Source organism: Polypterus senegalus, chromosome 11 (assembly GCF_016835505.1).
Source record: "Polypterus senegalus isolate Bchr_013 chromosome 11, ASM1683550v1, whole genome shotgun sequence".
NCBI lineage: Eukaryota > Metazoa > Chordata > Cladistia > Polypteriformes > Polypteridae > Polypterus > Polypterus senegalus.
Genome location: NC_053164.1, coordinates 93,922,207 through 93,937,841, shown reverse-complemented (window position 1 = coordinate 93,937,841; position 15,635 = coordinate 93,922,207). Strand labels below are relative to the sequence as shown.

Here is a 15,635-nt window from a genome sequence, read left to right as displayed (position 1 = left end):
CCTCTCCTAAGTATAATTTTGTTCTCTTCAGGTATACAGTGAGCAGCTACTTCTTGTTGAAGGTTTAAGTACCGTGCCATGGAAAAGTATTTACCCCTTCCTGATATCCTGTATTTTTGTCACACTGTAGGACTTCAGATCTTTAGACAAAAACTGATATTAGATAAAGGGAACCAGAGTAAATGTGCAACACCATTTTTAGATTGCTGCATAATATATATAAATAATAAAAGATATTCTATAAATCAGTTCATGTGAAAAGGTAATCGTACTCCTTGCCAGTCACTCAATCAAACATCTGACCTAATAATTCGACTCCACTGACTGAATACAGCGAGCCTTGTGTTGAATCAAAGCCTCACCATATACTGACCTGTACAATGACAGTGAAGTAGGCACTACAATGTTTATAGGAATAACTGATATGAGGACAATCGTTAAAACTTACCCATCCGGAGAAGGCTACAGACCCATTTCTAAGGCCCTGGGACACCACTGTATCACCACAACAGCCATTATCTCCACAGGCAGAATGTTTGGAACCGTGGTGAATCTTCACAGTAGAAGCCCACTGTGTCCAGAGGGTATAGGACAAATGCATTCAGGGTCACAGAGGATGCCAGAAGTGTAGACCTCTCTATCCTCAGCTAAAGTTGGTGTTCATCACTCCACTTGTTGTCAACTCTCACACAGGAGCCTACCTTAGTGACTTGAGGCAAACTTAAACGTGTTTGATCATGTTATGGGGATTCTCAAATTGCTGCGTCACTTTGGTTATCATCTTTATGATTATGTAAGCCAACAACTGGGAGGAAAAAAAATGTCACGAAGTGTGATGGTGGCCTATATTATCCACCAAGCTACTCATTGTTAGGAAGATCTTTCTGTGTTTTTTTTTTCCCATCCTAACAACTTCCGCAGTCTTCATGAAGTCCCCTATCATCACTCTGCAAACCAGTGAAAACTCTTGAGCACTTTACTCTTTTATTTCTTTTACAGGATCACTAGGCTAATACACTTACCCGAGTTCTCAAAAGTTATGGGTGAAGTCTTACTAATCTCAAGCACTAGAAAAATAAAACACTTTGGAGTAATATCTGTTTTAACTGCGCCCTGCCCGGGGTTTGTTTTCCACCTTACGCCCTGTGTTTACTGGGATTGCCTCCAGCAGACCCCCGTGACCCTGTACAGTAGTTAGAATATAGCGGGTTGGATAATGGATGGATGGATCGGTTTTAACTCCTTTTTCAATTAGTGGGTCACTGCAGGCCTTTATGTGAGAGAGGAACAGATTGGCGAGTTGTCTCTGAATAGAAAACAGTTGACAACCAGCAAAATAGGGGGTTAATAAAGAAAAACTCTAAATCAAGGATAAACCTTTTTTTTTTCATTTAAATCAGAATTTTATTGTTTTATACTGATTGGCAATAATGAAGTAAATAACAGAAACATGAATTTATTTTATTTTAAACAAAACAAACAGAATTAAAACCAAGATCAAATTTATATAGTGAATGAGTGTAAACTATTCCAGCTTAGCTAACAAAATGAGAAAACCAGGATCCTGCATAATTTACAGGAAAACAGAAACAATCCAGTTCTCTCATTACTGGCTTGCAGAAGTATATACACATTCGGGGGGTCAAAGTATGTCAGCCAAGTGCTAAAAAGGAGCCTTAATTCAAAGTGGGTCAGTTCTGATTTGTACAGCTAGACAGACAGACAGACAGATCTGCGGAGAACCTAAAAATGACATTATCAGCAGAACGGAGGTGCTAAAAATTCCAATTATGAGAACCTGATAAGCAGCAAAGGCTTGTGTCAGTTTAAGGAAACGAATGTTAAGTACGTATACTTGTATACTGTATATATGAATTCACATTAAGAACAAAAGTCTAGCTGAGCCTTAGCCTAAAACAAAAAATATATCAAAAATAGTTTATTCTATAATACAGCCATTTACGTTATACAAATTCAGTACAGGACCTAAAATAAATATTCACAGATGTATACATGTCGGTAATGTTTCCACTAGCATTTTTTGATCCAAGTAGCTGCTTTCATCTATTGTTTCACGTTTCTTGATTATTCTTCTTCAAAAGTGCTTCTTCGTTGAGCATTTTCATATTAGTCAGTCATATTAAAGCATGGAATTTACCAATCGCACACTTCTGATAGGAGTAGCCTATATATGGATGCTGCATTGTTTCTCCTTTTCAAATAGACCGATACAAAGTGGGATGCTTACTAAAAAATAGTTTTAAAGCAAACACTTGAGGACCTCGTTTCAGGTGCACAGTTCTCATTCTCTCTCCTTCGGATTGTCAGATAAAAAAATAATGTTATCTGCAAAAAAATGATTATAAAAAGAAACAGTGAGAGGCATTATGGGCATTCTGTGAACTAAAAAAAGGCAGGTCTGTTTTTTTTTAATTTTTAGGGAGTGTTCATGTCTTTTACTGCATGTAAATTTACATAATTGTGAAAAACAGTTTATGAAACCTTTCGAATTTTTTGGATTCCTGCATAAATGGTTTCTAAAATATGACCTTAAAAAGAAAAACATTACTTTGATTAAATAAATAACACAAAACTATATATTAAAAACACTATCTAAATCTTCAAGATGAAACATGGAATAAATAAATTAACCTTAAGGAAACTGGTCATGTTCGAATAAGGAGGTCCATATACTCAGAACTCAGGTGTATCTCAAGATGCCCTGCCCTACCCACAACTCTCATTTCTAGTTTCTCGTGGCAGAGATCCGTTTACACTCAGCATTACCCAGTTGGTCCTCCTGTGAAGAGCTGCTTACGTATATAAAGCTGTAAAGGACTACATCGCTCTAGGAAGTTACAGAGAACTGTAGGGTTCTTGAGGACGTACTGGAGGACATCAATCGAGCATTTAGGACTTAAGCCAGGAAGCACTTCTTTATGCAAAGAGTTGTGGGAAATCTAGAACAAACTATCGAGACATATGATTGAAACACAAACCTTGATAATCCTTAAGAAGTGCCTGGAGATACTGGGACAACTATTGGCTAAACAAACAAGCTTGACGGACTGAATGGTCTCCTGTTGATTGTTAAATTCCTAACTGTAGAGTTATTGTGAAGGACCTGCAGCCTTTCTTCGCTCTTTTTAAACATCTGTGTTCAGGGGTTTACGAGACAAAAATCAATTAACATAAGTGTTATTTGCGGAAGTTTACTGTGCAGTAAACAACTGCCATCATGGGGAGGAAAAAAAAAAAAAAGTTGCTTCCCATATCACCCAGGTGTTAGTTGCACAACACTCTTTAAAAGCAAGATCGGTGGACAGAAGACATGATACAAATAAACTGAACATCAATACCAAAGCTTCATTTAGCATTACTGGGCAGATAACACATGTCAACAGGGATGGGAATTACCCTGGGAGGAGCTGGAAGGCTGACTGTATTGCAAGATATACTGAAATGTGGGGAGCAACTGAAAAGAATGCGAGAAACATCACCTCTTCTGCACTGCACTTTACGCATCATTACAACATACCAGCACACATGGCTGTTGAGCTCACAATATAGACGGGGACTTTACTGAGCCATAAATAGTACAATACAAGTTAGAATTATAAATCAACAAAACAGTCAGGCATTGGTTGAAAAGGAAAGCTAAATCTCATCTTTATAGAAGTTCATATTCTGAATGAAGTGCTTTATATCATGGAATGACCTCCAACATCAATAAAATGAGTTCAAAGCTTTATAATTTACAAAATTTCTTCTACATGTTTTCGTCACTTGGAATCCATCATAATATGTAAAATGGCTTTCACATTTATGCAAAATATAAATATTTTACGAATGTTTCTTTATAAATTACACAAATCACACTAATAGGGTTTTCAACATTTTATCATTATAAGACCGTATTTTTCAAGATTGTATTGATTTAAAAAATGTGGCAATTGTGGCCACATAAATAATTAGAGAAACTCTACAAATGGGGTAGTTCTTCACTGCTGACATTATTTCATATTTAGCAAAACTGGAAGTAGAAGAAGCCACATACTTGAGTATAATAATAAGCAGCGCTCACCTGCTATGATCGTAGTTGCTTGCCTTCTCACATTATTTTTGTCCACATACTCCCCATAATCTATCTTGCCTTCAACCATAACACGAGCTCTGGAGAAAAAACACATTAAAAGGCAACCATCAGCATTTATTCCTTTTTATCTGAAAATGCCTAAAATTATGTGATGTTTGGCTAACAGTTTGCTACTGCCAATAAATTTTTTATTTAATAAGCCAACATCAAACTGAAGCACCCAAAAAAAAAAAAAAAAAAATACATATTTTATATATATACACACACACACATATATTACATACATACACACACAAACCGGATTCCAAAAAATTTGGGACACTATACAAATCGTGAATAAAAACTGAATGCAATGATGTGGAGGTGCCAACTTCTAATATATATATATATATATATGTGTGTATATATATATATATATATATATATATGTGTATATATATATATATATATATATATATATATATATATATATATATATATATATATATATATATATATATATATATATGTATATGTATATATATATATATATATATATATATATATATATATATATATATATATATATATATATATATATATATATATATATATACACATACATACAAACACGTGGACAAAATTGTTGGTACCCTTCAGTCAATGTGTGTGTGTGTGTTTTTGCACTTCAGGATCACCATTCCTCTTGCTACACATTTGTCCCTTTGTATGTGTCCTTCACATTTTTCCCCACTATTTCATACATTCGCTGACTTACAAATTTGTAGATGAAGGGAAACATGTTTCAGGAAACACACTGTTACCAACTGGCTAATCAGATCATAGGAGTCTATGTAAGGTTCATGTCAATGTGACTTGCATTCACATTTTTGAGGAGGCAAGCATCAGACTACGCCATAGAATAGCCATAGGCAACAGTCTAAATCAGCCTTAAGAAAGGAAAATCGTAAAATGTACGAAGAAAATCCCACAGAATTAATGACTGAGAAATCTAGTGTTGTATTAAACACATATTTTGTACCTATATTATATTTTGCATTTACATTGAATAATACCTTATACTTTATATATTATTTTTTTCTCGTTCGTTATTATCCTATAAGCAAAGGAACTTCACTTTATTTTACTTTAACATTAAGTCACTTTAATATTATGTGTCAACTATCACTTTGGTAGGAGTGTTTTTTGCACAATTCCTATTGCACTGGCATTATTGTATGTAGCATCTAGTGTACTGTGATAGCATTATTTGTTATTTGTGCATTGTGTGCTTAAATGTTTGCATTTAACTTAGTATAATTAATTCTTGGCTACTGGTACTTGAATTTCCCTCGGGATCAATAAAGTATCTACCTAAGAGCAGAAGTCATTCATAAAACAAAAGTAACACTTGCAAAAGAAGACTCAATGATCATGTCCAGCCTTTACTTCATTTTCTACATCTTTATACCACTTCTGATGGAGAAGGCTGCACTGATAACAGATTAAACAGAGCGACCAAAATCCTCTTATTCCAGCAACATCATCGAAACACTAAAAAGTGATATTAACAAGACTAAATGTTTAAGATTTTGAAATATTTACATTAGATTGATATGCCACACAGCAAATACAAATGCACAGAATTTTATTTTAAATGTACTTCAAACTTTAAAAAATTGGAAGCGGACATGTGCCACTCACCCTTTTTTCACATACTGGTATGCTACATCCCGTAAGCCTGGTCTGAATACAGAAATGCGATGCCATGTAGTTTTTTGGGTTACATCTCCTAAAACACCAAGAATAACATATTAAAGGAAATTAGACAGAAATATTACATGACTACCTCTTTTTCAAGGTTTGATGTATAAAGAATGCATCAGAAGAACAGAAAAAAAGACAAAGCAAATAGTAGCAGGAAAAGGATACAGCTATTACAACACAATAGTTAGGTTTAAATATGCAAAAAAAAAAAACCATGGATAAGACAAAAGTTTCATATTTTCTGGCAGGTGATTGCAATCAGAGTATACTACTTTTGGGAAACAATCTGTTTTTGTTGTTTTAAAAAGACAGAAAAATCCCTATAATTAGATATTAGACAAACTAAATAAGATACCATTAAATTTATTCAACTCCTCAAATTAAAAGTCAGTTTACATTTGTCAAAAAATCTTATCTATCAATTTTCTGAACTGCCTTGCTCCTTTATAGCATCACAGGAAGTAGAAAGCCGTATCTGCAACACTGCGCAAAGCAGGCACCAATCCTTGACAAGAGACAAATTTACCACAGGGTACATTTCCTATCCATATTCATTTATACAGGGTCATTTAAGTCACTAATCAACCTAGCAGATACATTGCTGCGGTGTACATCTGAGTACATGAGTAGGACAGAGCAACACTTAACATTACAGTAATTAGCAAAGTCAAAAGGAGCATGCAACAGAAAAGCTTAAGTTTGAAGTGACTATATAGGCTGGTTGCAAAGATGTAAAGAAAGTAGAAGAGATTATAGTGAATAAGCAGGCTTTGCAAAGAGAATGAGTTTGTTCCCTTAAAAAATGATTGCTAGCTACTTGTTGTCTGTTGAAGCTTATTGTATATTTTCTTACTATGGGTAAAACCCTTAGTTGAATTACCAAATGAGATGCACAAAATATAATGTTTTTGTTTTACTATGTGAAGTTTTGGTTACAATTGTATTCCCTAACTAGTTTTGGTATTTTCCTGGGTATGATGTAGCAATCTACTGTCCATCAATCCAGTCTTCAAAAGTACTTTAGGAATGGCATGATGCCACATCATCTCATTTGCCTGTACAAGGCAGCTGCCCTTCTTCTCTTGCCACCTGCCTCATTGATTTGCTCAATTACAGCCACAGCTTGGCCAGTGGTGCTGTTCTGCTTATGGCATCATTTGCATGAAGTGCACACCCCCATTTCTCTGCTCGAACACAGCTGAGTCGAAAAAAAAGACATGCTGCCTAAGAACAGCCCACTCACTGCAACTAATGACAAATAGAAAAGCACAGAAATAATTACATATTGAACAATTCACATATTGAAATGTGCTTTCTTAATGGATACCTAATTACCTAGATGTACTTGCTAAATTTCAGCAGTCTAACTAAATGGGAAATAGTATTTTTGTTGGTAAGTGAATTAATTAGTCAACTTATATATACAATCACTAAATCAGTGTGGTAGCAGTGTCTTCCACTGCACCACCCTGCCTCTCCAACAGAAAACATATTATAAAAGACAATTCTATAATAGCATACAAGTTTTAAGACTTTTAGCAATCTTGATGTGAGGGTGCTCATTTCTCTCCTTTTGTGTAAAAGTGCAACTTTATGCAGAGTCTCTAAACAGTTGTAACACAAGGAACCTAAAGTAGCCTGCAATTCATTTCATGTCCAATAAATTAGGTGAATATATGCGGCAAAGGTAAGTAACAGTGATGTGCCTATCCCAAGAGTAATGGGCATAAGGAAGGAATCAACCAGTTCTGCATAGGCCAATTCCCGAAAGTTACAAGTACATTGCAAATTGCATACAGAAGCATCACTATTCATGAACAGAACTGGGTGCAGATGGTATAAGCAACGCAAAATAGAAATAAAAGCTGCATTTCTGAAAATACATTTTGTAAATAAACGATTTATATCTAATTTAAAGCTTTCATGTTATGTGTTGTAATAAAAAAATACTTTGGCCTATAAGGTTTATATTCTTAAGCAACTCTTCATCCGGTGTTTCAATTAACTTTAAATAACGTGATATTCAATATTATAATAAACATCATGTTCAGTCTGCAGATGTGTTTACAAGCAGTCAACCTATCTAATCATTATTTTCAAGAACTAACACCGAGGGCTATAGCAATCAGGCTGGTTCATGGAAATTTACATTTACTTATTTGGCTGAGACCTTTATACAAGGCAAATTGAGATACAGTTTTTTTTTTTTCTAATTGAATCCCCAAAAGGTGAACTGGCTTGCTCTTGGTCACAAAATGTCTGTGGTGGGCTTTGGACCCACAACCTGTGTCTGAAGTGCACTTCCTTAATCACTACACCACACTGCCTGTGTAATATATTCAAACATTACTACAATCCAAACCAATTAACTTCTTATGTATAACACCTACAAATCCATTCTAACATTCCAAAACAGACATTTTTATTCTGAAGCCCCTCCCCTTTTTATTTTTATGCCATTAGCATTAATTCAGACATTTCACTATGCTCCAGTTGTAACTCTGACACTCCTTGTCAGAGGACTAGTTAATTTTTCAGAACAAAGCCACTTAAAAACACATAGGAGTCCAGCTAACAACTCCTTCTTTCACTAAATGCAGTGCTAATAACACAGTCACTTCACAGAGCGAGAGCCTAATAAACATGCAAAATGAGGTAATATTTATTCATGTACTCCATTTAGCAAATTCTGTTAAGAAGTATATATGTGTGTTTATATGTACAGTGCATCTGGAAAGTATTCACAGTGCATCACTTTTTCCACATTTTGTTATGTTACAGCCTTATTCCAAAATGGATTAAATTCATTTTTTCCTCAGAATTCTACACACAACACCCCATAATGACAACGTGAAAAAAGTTTACTTGAGGTTTTTGCAAATTTATTAAAAATAAAAAACTGAGAAATCACATGTACATAAGTATTCACCGCCTTTCCTCAATACTTTGTCGATGCACCTTTGGCAGCAATTACAGCCTCAAGTCTTTTTGAATATGATGCCACAATCTTGGCACACCTATCCTTGGCCAGTTTTGCCCATTACTCTTTGCAGCACCTCTCAAGCTCCATCAGGTTGGATGGGAAGTCCTTCAGGTGCCTTCTGGCAAACTCCAAGCAGGCTGCCATGTGCCTTTTACTAAGGAGTGGCTTCCGTCTGGCCACTCTACCACACAGGCCCGATTGGTGGATTGCTGCAGAGATGGTTGTCCTTCTGGAAGGTTCTCCTCTCTCCACAGAGGACCTCTGACAGAGTGACCATCGGGTTCTTGGTCACCTCCCTGACTAAGGCCCTTCTCCCCCGATCGCTCAGTTTAGATGGCCGGCCAGCTCTAGGAAGAGTCCTGGTGGTTTTGAACTTCTTCCACTTACTGATGATGGAGGCCACTGTGCTCATTGGAACCTTCAAAGCAGCAGAAATTTTTCTGTAACCTTCCCCAGATTTGTGCCTCGAGACAATCCTGTCTCGGAGGTCTACAGACAATTCCTTTGACTTCATGCTTGGTTTGTGCTCTGACATGAACTGTCAACTGTGGGACCTTATATAGACAGGTGTGTGCCTTTCCAAATCATGTCCAATCAACTGAATTTACCACAGGTGGACTCCAATTAAGCTGCAGAAACATCTCAAAGATGATCAGGGGAAACAGGATGCACCTGAGCTCAATTTTGAGCTTCATGGCAAAGGTGGTGAATACTTATGTACATGTGCTTTCTCATTTTTTTTTATTTTTAATAAATTTGCAAACTGAACTTTTTTCATGTTGTCATTATGGGGTGTTGTGTGTAGAATTCTGAGGAAAAAAATGAATTTAATCCATTTTGAAATAAGGCTGTAACAAAATGTGGAAAAAGTGATGCGCTGTATATACATAAATATACCCACAAAGATTTTCATGGCTTCTATTAAAAAAAAAACATTTCATTTAAAATAAATTATTTATAATATGCTAAATGACACACATTGCTCTGCTAAATTAACAATTTTTAAAATGCCTTAAGAAGTTTTTATGGTTTTTCTACTATGCCTGTATAGATATATTAAATGATGAGGTTAATAATAACAAAAACACAATCATCAAAAAAAGCATAGGTCTAATTGTAAAATAAACAAATGTAAAAAAAAAATCTGAAACTGTGTTATGATATAAAAGTAACTAGAAAACATGTGATCTGTTAATTTTAATTAATACCAGCCAAAAACTACCAAGGTTAAACAATGAAAATCTTATGATTAAAATTTCCCTGCATTATATATTTAAATATGTACAGTATTACTCTGAGAGAACTTGCTGTAATACTGGGCCAACTCTGCTACAAGAAACAAATTGATCAGGCAGAAGCTAATTACCTGTAAAACCTGTTTCTCCTTCTCCTGATCGCCACATTTCATTTGTGGCCATGGAAAAAATGGTGACAGGATTTCGGCCTTCTACTTGACGCATGACTGGGTCCTGTCCGACTCGTCCTAGTAGTTGAACTCTATTCATAGCTAAGCCATAAAACACAAGTCAAGAAAAGTGAGAGAGAGAGAGAAAGAAATGATGATTGATTCTTTTAAATCAATTTTTTTAATATCAAAGTCAAATGCATACTAAACATTATTTACTGTCCAGTCAAATGCATCCATTTAAATTTCTAATACATGGAGTGAGGTAAAACTAACAAAATGTTTGTATAGAAAGTCATAAATTGAAACAGTGGATAGACATATATACTGTTTGCATTTCTTAACATATCGCTTTACTAGGGTTTAAAAATATTTAAAGCTCTATTCACATTTCAAACATCTTAGTGCCTTAATATTTTTAAAAAATATCCAATTCAGGTTCGCTCATTCATTTTTGACTATTAAATCTAAAAACACACTTAGACAGCAAGTAACCAAAACCAATACCATAAAACATTGTCTTATTTAATGTAGGAATCCTTCGAACTGCATAGTGTTATGTATATTTGACAGTACTTCAGGGATGTAGGGAAGTGTCAGGTTTCATCCCATTTATAACTTCACTTACACATACATTTATAAGCATTATTAAAACAATATATAGTATATTGTAGGAACAGGCATTTTGAACTGATTTTATATTCACATAAAGTATTTAATGATTGTTGACAGTTCTCTTCTATCCAGTGGGAAAGGAATAATGCAGATGCTCAGTTTCTCAAAGTGAAGCACACCAGCAGGATTTTGCTTGGGACCAAATTCAGTTTTTTTTCCCCCTCATCCTAGTGTATGGAATGGTTTTTCCACCGACTCGTCACAAGTGCAACAGATGTCACAACAATAAACAAGACATGATATACTGAAAAGACACAGCTGTTCAGATGCATAGGACTACTTCAAGCTGTGGATCGTCTTATTTGAAAACAGATTACCAACTACAACGTATTTACCTATCGATTCTGTAACATTTCAGCCAACAAATTATTCAGCAAAAGCGTGTGAACAAACGCTATTGGGGCTTCTTTACACCAACAGCAATAAGTCTGCGTAAAGACTCACTGTGACAATGACTACCACGTCAGAAGTTTTCTTCCCCTCCCATTCTGGTGTGTATTCAGACCTTGGGTGTGTGTTTTTTATATTATATTTTTTAAAGCTTCTGTAAAAAGACAAATAAAGTTCTAAATATCTATCAAAATAATTGTAAGCAAACATGATGTTTTGGATACAATGGAAGTGACTTTTTCAGCTTGATAACAAAGACATAAGCAAATTAAGTAATTAGTATTTTACTTTTGCAACAGTGATTACGGACCTACAGAAATAAACAAGGTCAGTCTTAACATAAATTATGGGTTATTATTTGAAACTAATCAGGCCACGACAGTCTGGAGATACCTAAAAAAAATCCTCACACTGTGAAATAAAGAAGGTCTTCGTAAGTGCCTTCAAATATCGGCCAGTGTGGTGCAGTGATTAAGGCCTTGGACTTCACACTCTAAGGTTGTGTGTTCAAATCCTGCCACCGACACGATGCAACTCTGAGCGAGTCACTTGACCTGCCTGTGCTCCAATTGGAAAACCAAAGGAAATGTAACAAATTGTATCATAAATGTTGTAAGTTGCCTTGGATAAAGGTGCCAGCCAAATAAGTAAATGTAGATAAATCCTCAGCACATAGCATTAAAGTATAAACTCTCAGAAAACTGTGTTTAAACAGTTTTAAAATTTTCTAGCAAATGTTTTTCAATAATGCTGACTTAAGATGAAATTCCATTTTATCAATTATTATCAGAAATCACTACTGACTACAAGTTTTCACTGTGTATTCTCATTTATCATCTTCTGACTTGACAGCTTCTATTACTATCTAAATGACACAAGATTCAACAATATCAAAGCTGATTAATCCAGTTTAGAGTTGTGTATACAGTAGCTATAACTTATCCCCTTCAGTACTGGGTGCAAAACTTTAGAATTGTTAATCAAAGTAACACACAACCTTTGGAATTTTGGAACAAAACAATACCTGGAGAAAATAAAAAAACAATGCATACACAGGAGTAATACATGAAGTCCACATTAATAGCAATTGAGTCCCGAGATTTAAATCTAGACTGCTCATTGCATATAATGCTCCTTAGTGCTTTACTGTATGATTAATTCATTAGATATAAGCCGTGAGCAATTGCAGCAGAATAAAAATTAGGTATAAAAGAAATCATGTCATGTATACCACTATTCAGCAAAACAACTCCTGACCTATCATTCTAATGTGACACAGAAATAGCGGTCATCAGAGAATTTAAGTGCTTATAAAGTTTGTGTTTTTAGGTAATGTAACAGAACAGCATTTTCTTGCCACATTGGTTTATCAACGTTTATAAAATATGGAGTAAATATAAGGTAATCAATAGGTTGCCATAAACTGGTTATTTTTTTTCTGTTTTAAAAGAAATCATTTATGAATGCGGAACAAACACACAGTACTCACATCTCTCCAGGATAAGAGAGCTGGCTTCATTTGACTGGCATCTAATGCAGTGCCTAATAATCTAAAAGTTTAAAAACACTGTTATTAGTTGTGACATCATGTCTAATTTAAACAGTTTTTGTCCTTTACAAAAAATATGTTTCATTATTCTTTTAGCATTTCCCGGCATATCTATCAAACACTTTTTGATTTAGTGTTAATAGTGAAAAAAATTACAAAAACAATGGAAAAGATCTAAAGTGAACATCAGGTTTTAAGTAGAAGGATAAACCTAAGTTAAAAATACTTTAATGTGTTGGCATTTTTTTGACTCGAGATTTACCTGCAATGTTGGCTTTCTGAACATGACTGTATTTCTCTGAAGAGGAAATAAAAAAATACAAGTAAATGATTATAATAATCAAGAAGCAGAAAGTTAAAATTATCAGACTGTACAAAGAAAATTAGAAATAAAACCGGTCACATTCTGGTTTTTTTTTGGTCCCATAAAGTTTCTTTTCTATATTTCCCTAGTTTATACTGATTAAACCTGTAGTATAATATGCTTAGTAAATCGTTTTGTGATGCCGCTGCTCAATGTGAAAATGCGCACTGTAAAACGGGCCTCGTCTGTCAATAGATGTAAACGGGCAATGTTATTTACTTTCCCTCAGCCTACTCTCGATCACATGCTACTACCTACTAAAGTCTTACCTATGAAAATGCATTTACGGGAACTACCTGCCGTGCTGCGTTTTTGAACACTGTAGCTAGCACCTCATGGCAATATTGGGGAAACATTTACGAGGCGTTTGGCCAATCAGTTTACATTACTGTATCGGGACCTCGTGGCGAAACTGAAAAAAATGATACGGTTATTAGAACTCGGAGTAAAGGGACAAGAAGGCAATATAACACACTGCGATTACATCTAAAAAAAAGAGAATGAAAAATAATACGCCGTTTAATATTTACTGTATTATGTCAACGCAAGCAGTTCATATTGAGCATCAATAATGTACACCTATAAGCCGTATATTTTACCGATTTTGTTTCTTGTGCTCCTCTTCTGTGACAATGAAATTTAATCTTATAATGGCTTTAAAAATTAGATTTCAAAACTAACATAAAACTCGCCAGATATTTATTCTTCCAAAAAATCCGCTTAAACGAGACACTTCTTTTGGCAGTAACGAAAATAAAAGTTCTGTTAATTGGATTACTTAATAAAGACGTAAACTGGTGCAGCACCTATTTATTTGACTTGCTTGATACTTACCCCAACTCAGACACTGTTTTTGCTTAAAGACGTTTTAACTCCTCGCGCTTTCACCTTTCGCCTTAGTTGTAGCACGCTGTATCCGGTCCGTCACTATAATGTGGTCGTAAGAAACACAAACAGCTGGCGCTCTACAGGGAGAGTTGCTGGTCGATTATATATCTGGTTATATTTGTGCCATCTATTTTTCGGAACGTGAAATGATGTTTGAATATTTTAACAGAAATTGTCAGTCCTTTCCGTCGTCTCTCATAATATAACATTTGCAGACCTGTCGGAATAGATTGGCAATTCCGTTAGCATAGCGGGCACAAGACAGAAATGCGCCAGTCCATTGCAGGGCCTGTCCCAAATCGGACAAATATGGTCGCGAATTAACCTAAACTGCTCGACTTGGAAAGTGTGGGAGGAAACACAGATTAGCCAAGAGAAGGTGTAGGCTACACATGGACAACCACTGGGTGTGAGATTCGAACCTAGCGTTTCTGAGCAACGATACTCCCGCGTCGCCATCCATTTGTGCTTTTTAAATTTACATTTATTTGCTTATGAGATGCTTTTATCCAAAGGAACTTACAAAAGAGGCAAACATAATCGAGTAAACATAAGTCCGGGGAAGAGGCCTGATAACAGAACAAGCAGTTTCCTGGGGCCCAGACCTGGCAGGGTTTACTTGGGTACTCATTGGAAAGACAAATCTGCGGGAACTCCCGTGAAGCACAGATTAGCATTGACGCACTTACAACGAAACAATTGGAACAAATTGAGGGGCACATTTTCATTATGAGGATGTGATGAACGATACATGCAATCAGAGTATTTACATGTTTGGAAAGAAAATTTGGATTAATTTGTTTTATTTTGACAATTCAACTACCCGTGACCCTGTAGTTTGGATCTAGCGGGTTGCATAATGGATGGATGGATGCACGTTTCCTGATACATTTTCGGTCAGTCTCTCCAGGCCTCACAGTTGACAGGAGTGGCCGCAGGGCTGAATTAACCATTAAGCAAAGTAAACCTGTGCTTAGAGCATCAAAGGACCATATGGTGCAAAACTCCAAATGGTGCTGCTGAACCAGGTTCTACGAAAAGGGGCTCCCACATTAAATGAAAAAATGACATACATAAGATAGATAGATACTTTATTAATCCCAAGGGGAAATTTACATACTCCAGCAGCAGCATACTAATAAAAAACAATAATAAAGAGTGCTAAAAATGCAGGTATAACGGACAATAACTTTGTATAGCCTTTCCAGCAGCTCCGTATATGACTTTATCTTTTTACCTTTTTATCTCTATCTATCTATCTATCTATCTATCTATCTATCTATCTATCTATCTATCTATCTATCTATCTATCTATCTATCTATCTATCTATCTAATGTTAATGCTAAACCCGTGGGTGGAATTGAAGAGTTGTATAGTGGTTGGGGGGTTGATCTTCCCAGTCTCTTAGTGGAGCAGGGCAGTGACAGCAGTCTGTTGCTGAAGCTGCTCCTCTGTCTAGAGATACTGTTTAGTGGATGCAGTGGATTCTCCACAATTGACAGGAGCCTGCTCAGCGCATAAATACACAATAATAAAAA

At 35.5% G+C, this 15,635-nt stretch overlaps 1 protein-coding gene across 1 annotated transcript; it reads right to left on the bottom strand.

Moving 5' to 3' along the window:
* Positions 1 to 1,440: 1,440 nt before the first annotated feature.
* Positions 1,441 to 14,326, bottom strand: ssbp1 (single-stranded DNA binding protein 1). Its single transcript, XM_039769251.1, has 7 exons — positions 14,043 to 14,326; positions 13,107 to 13,142; positions 12,785 to 12,845; positions 10,192 to 10,332; positions 5,780 to 5,867; positions 4,085 to 4,173; positions 1,441 to 2,346 (listed from the first exon to the last, which is right to left on the bottom strand). Exons 2-7 carry the CDS (start codon positions 13,128 to 13,130, stop codon positions 2,303 to 2,305), a joined length of 447 nt encoding a protein of 148 aa, XP_039625185.1. The 5' UTR covers positions 13,131 to 13,142; positions 14,043 to 14,326; the 3' UTR covers positions 1,441 to 2,302.
* Positions 14,327 to 15,635: the final 1,309 nt, after the last annotated feature.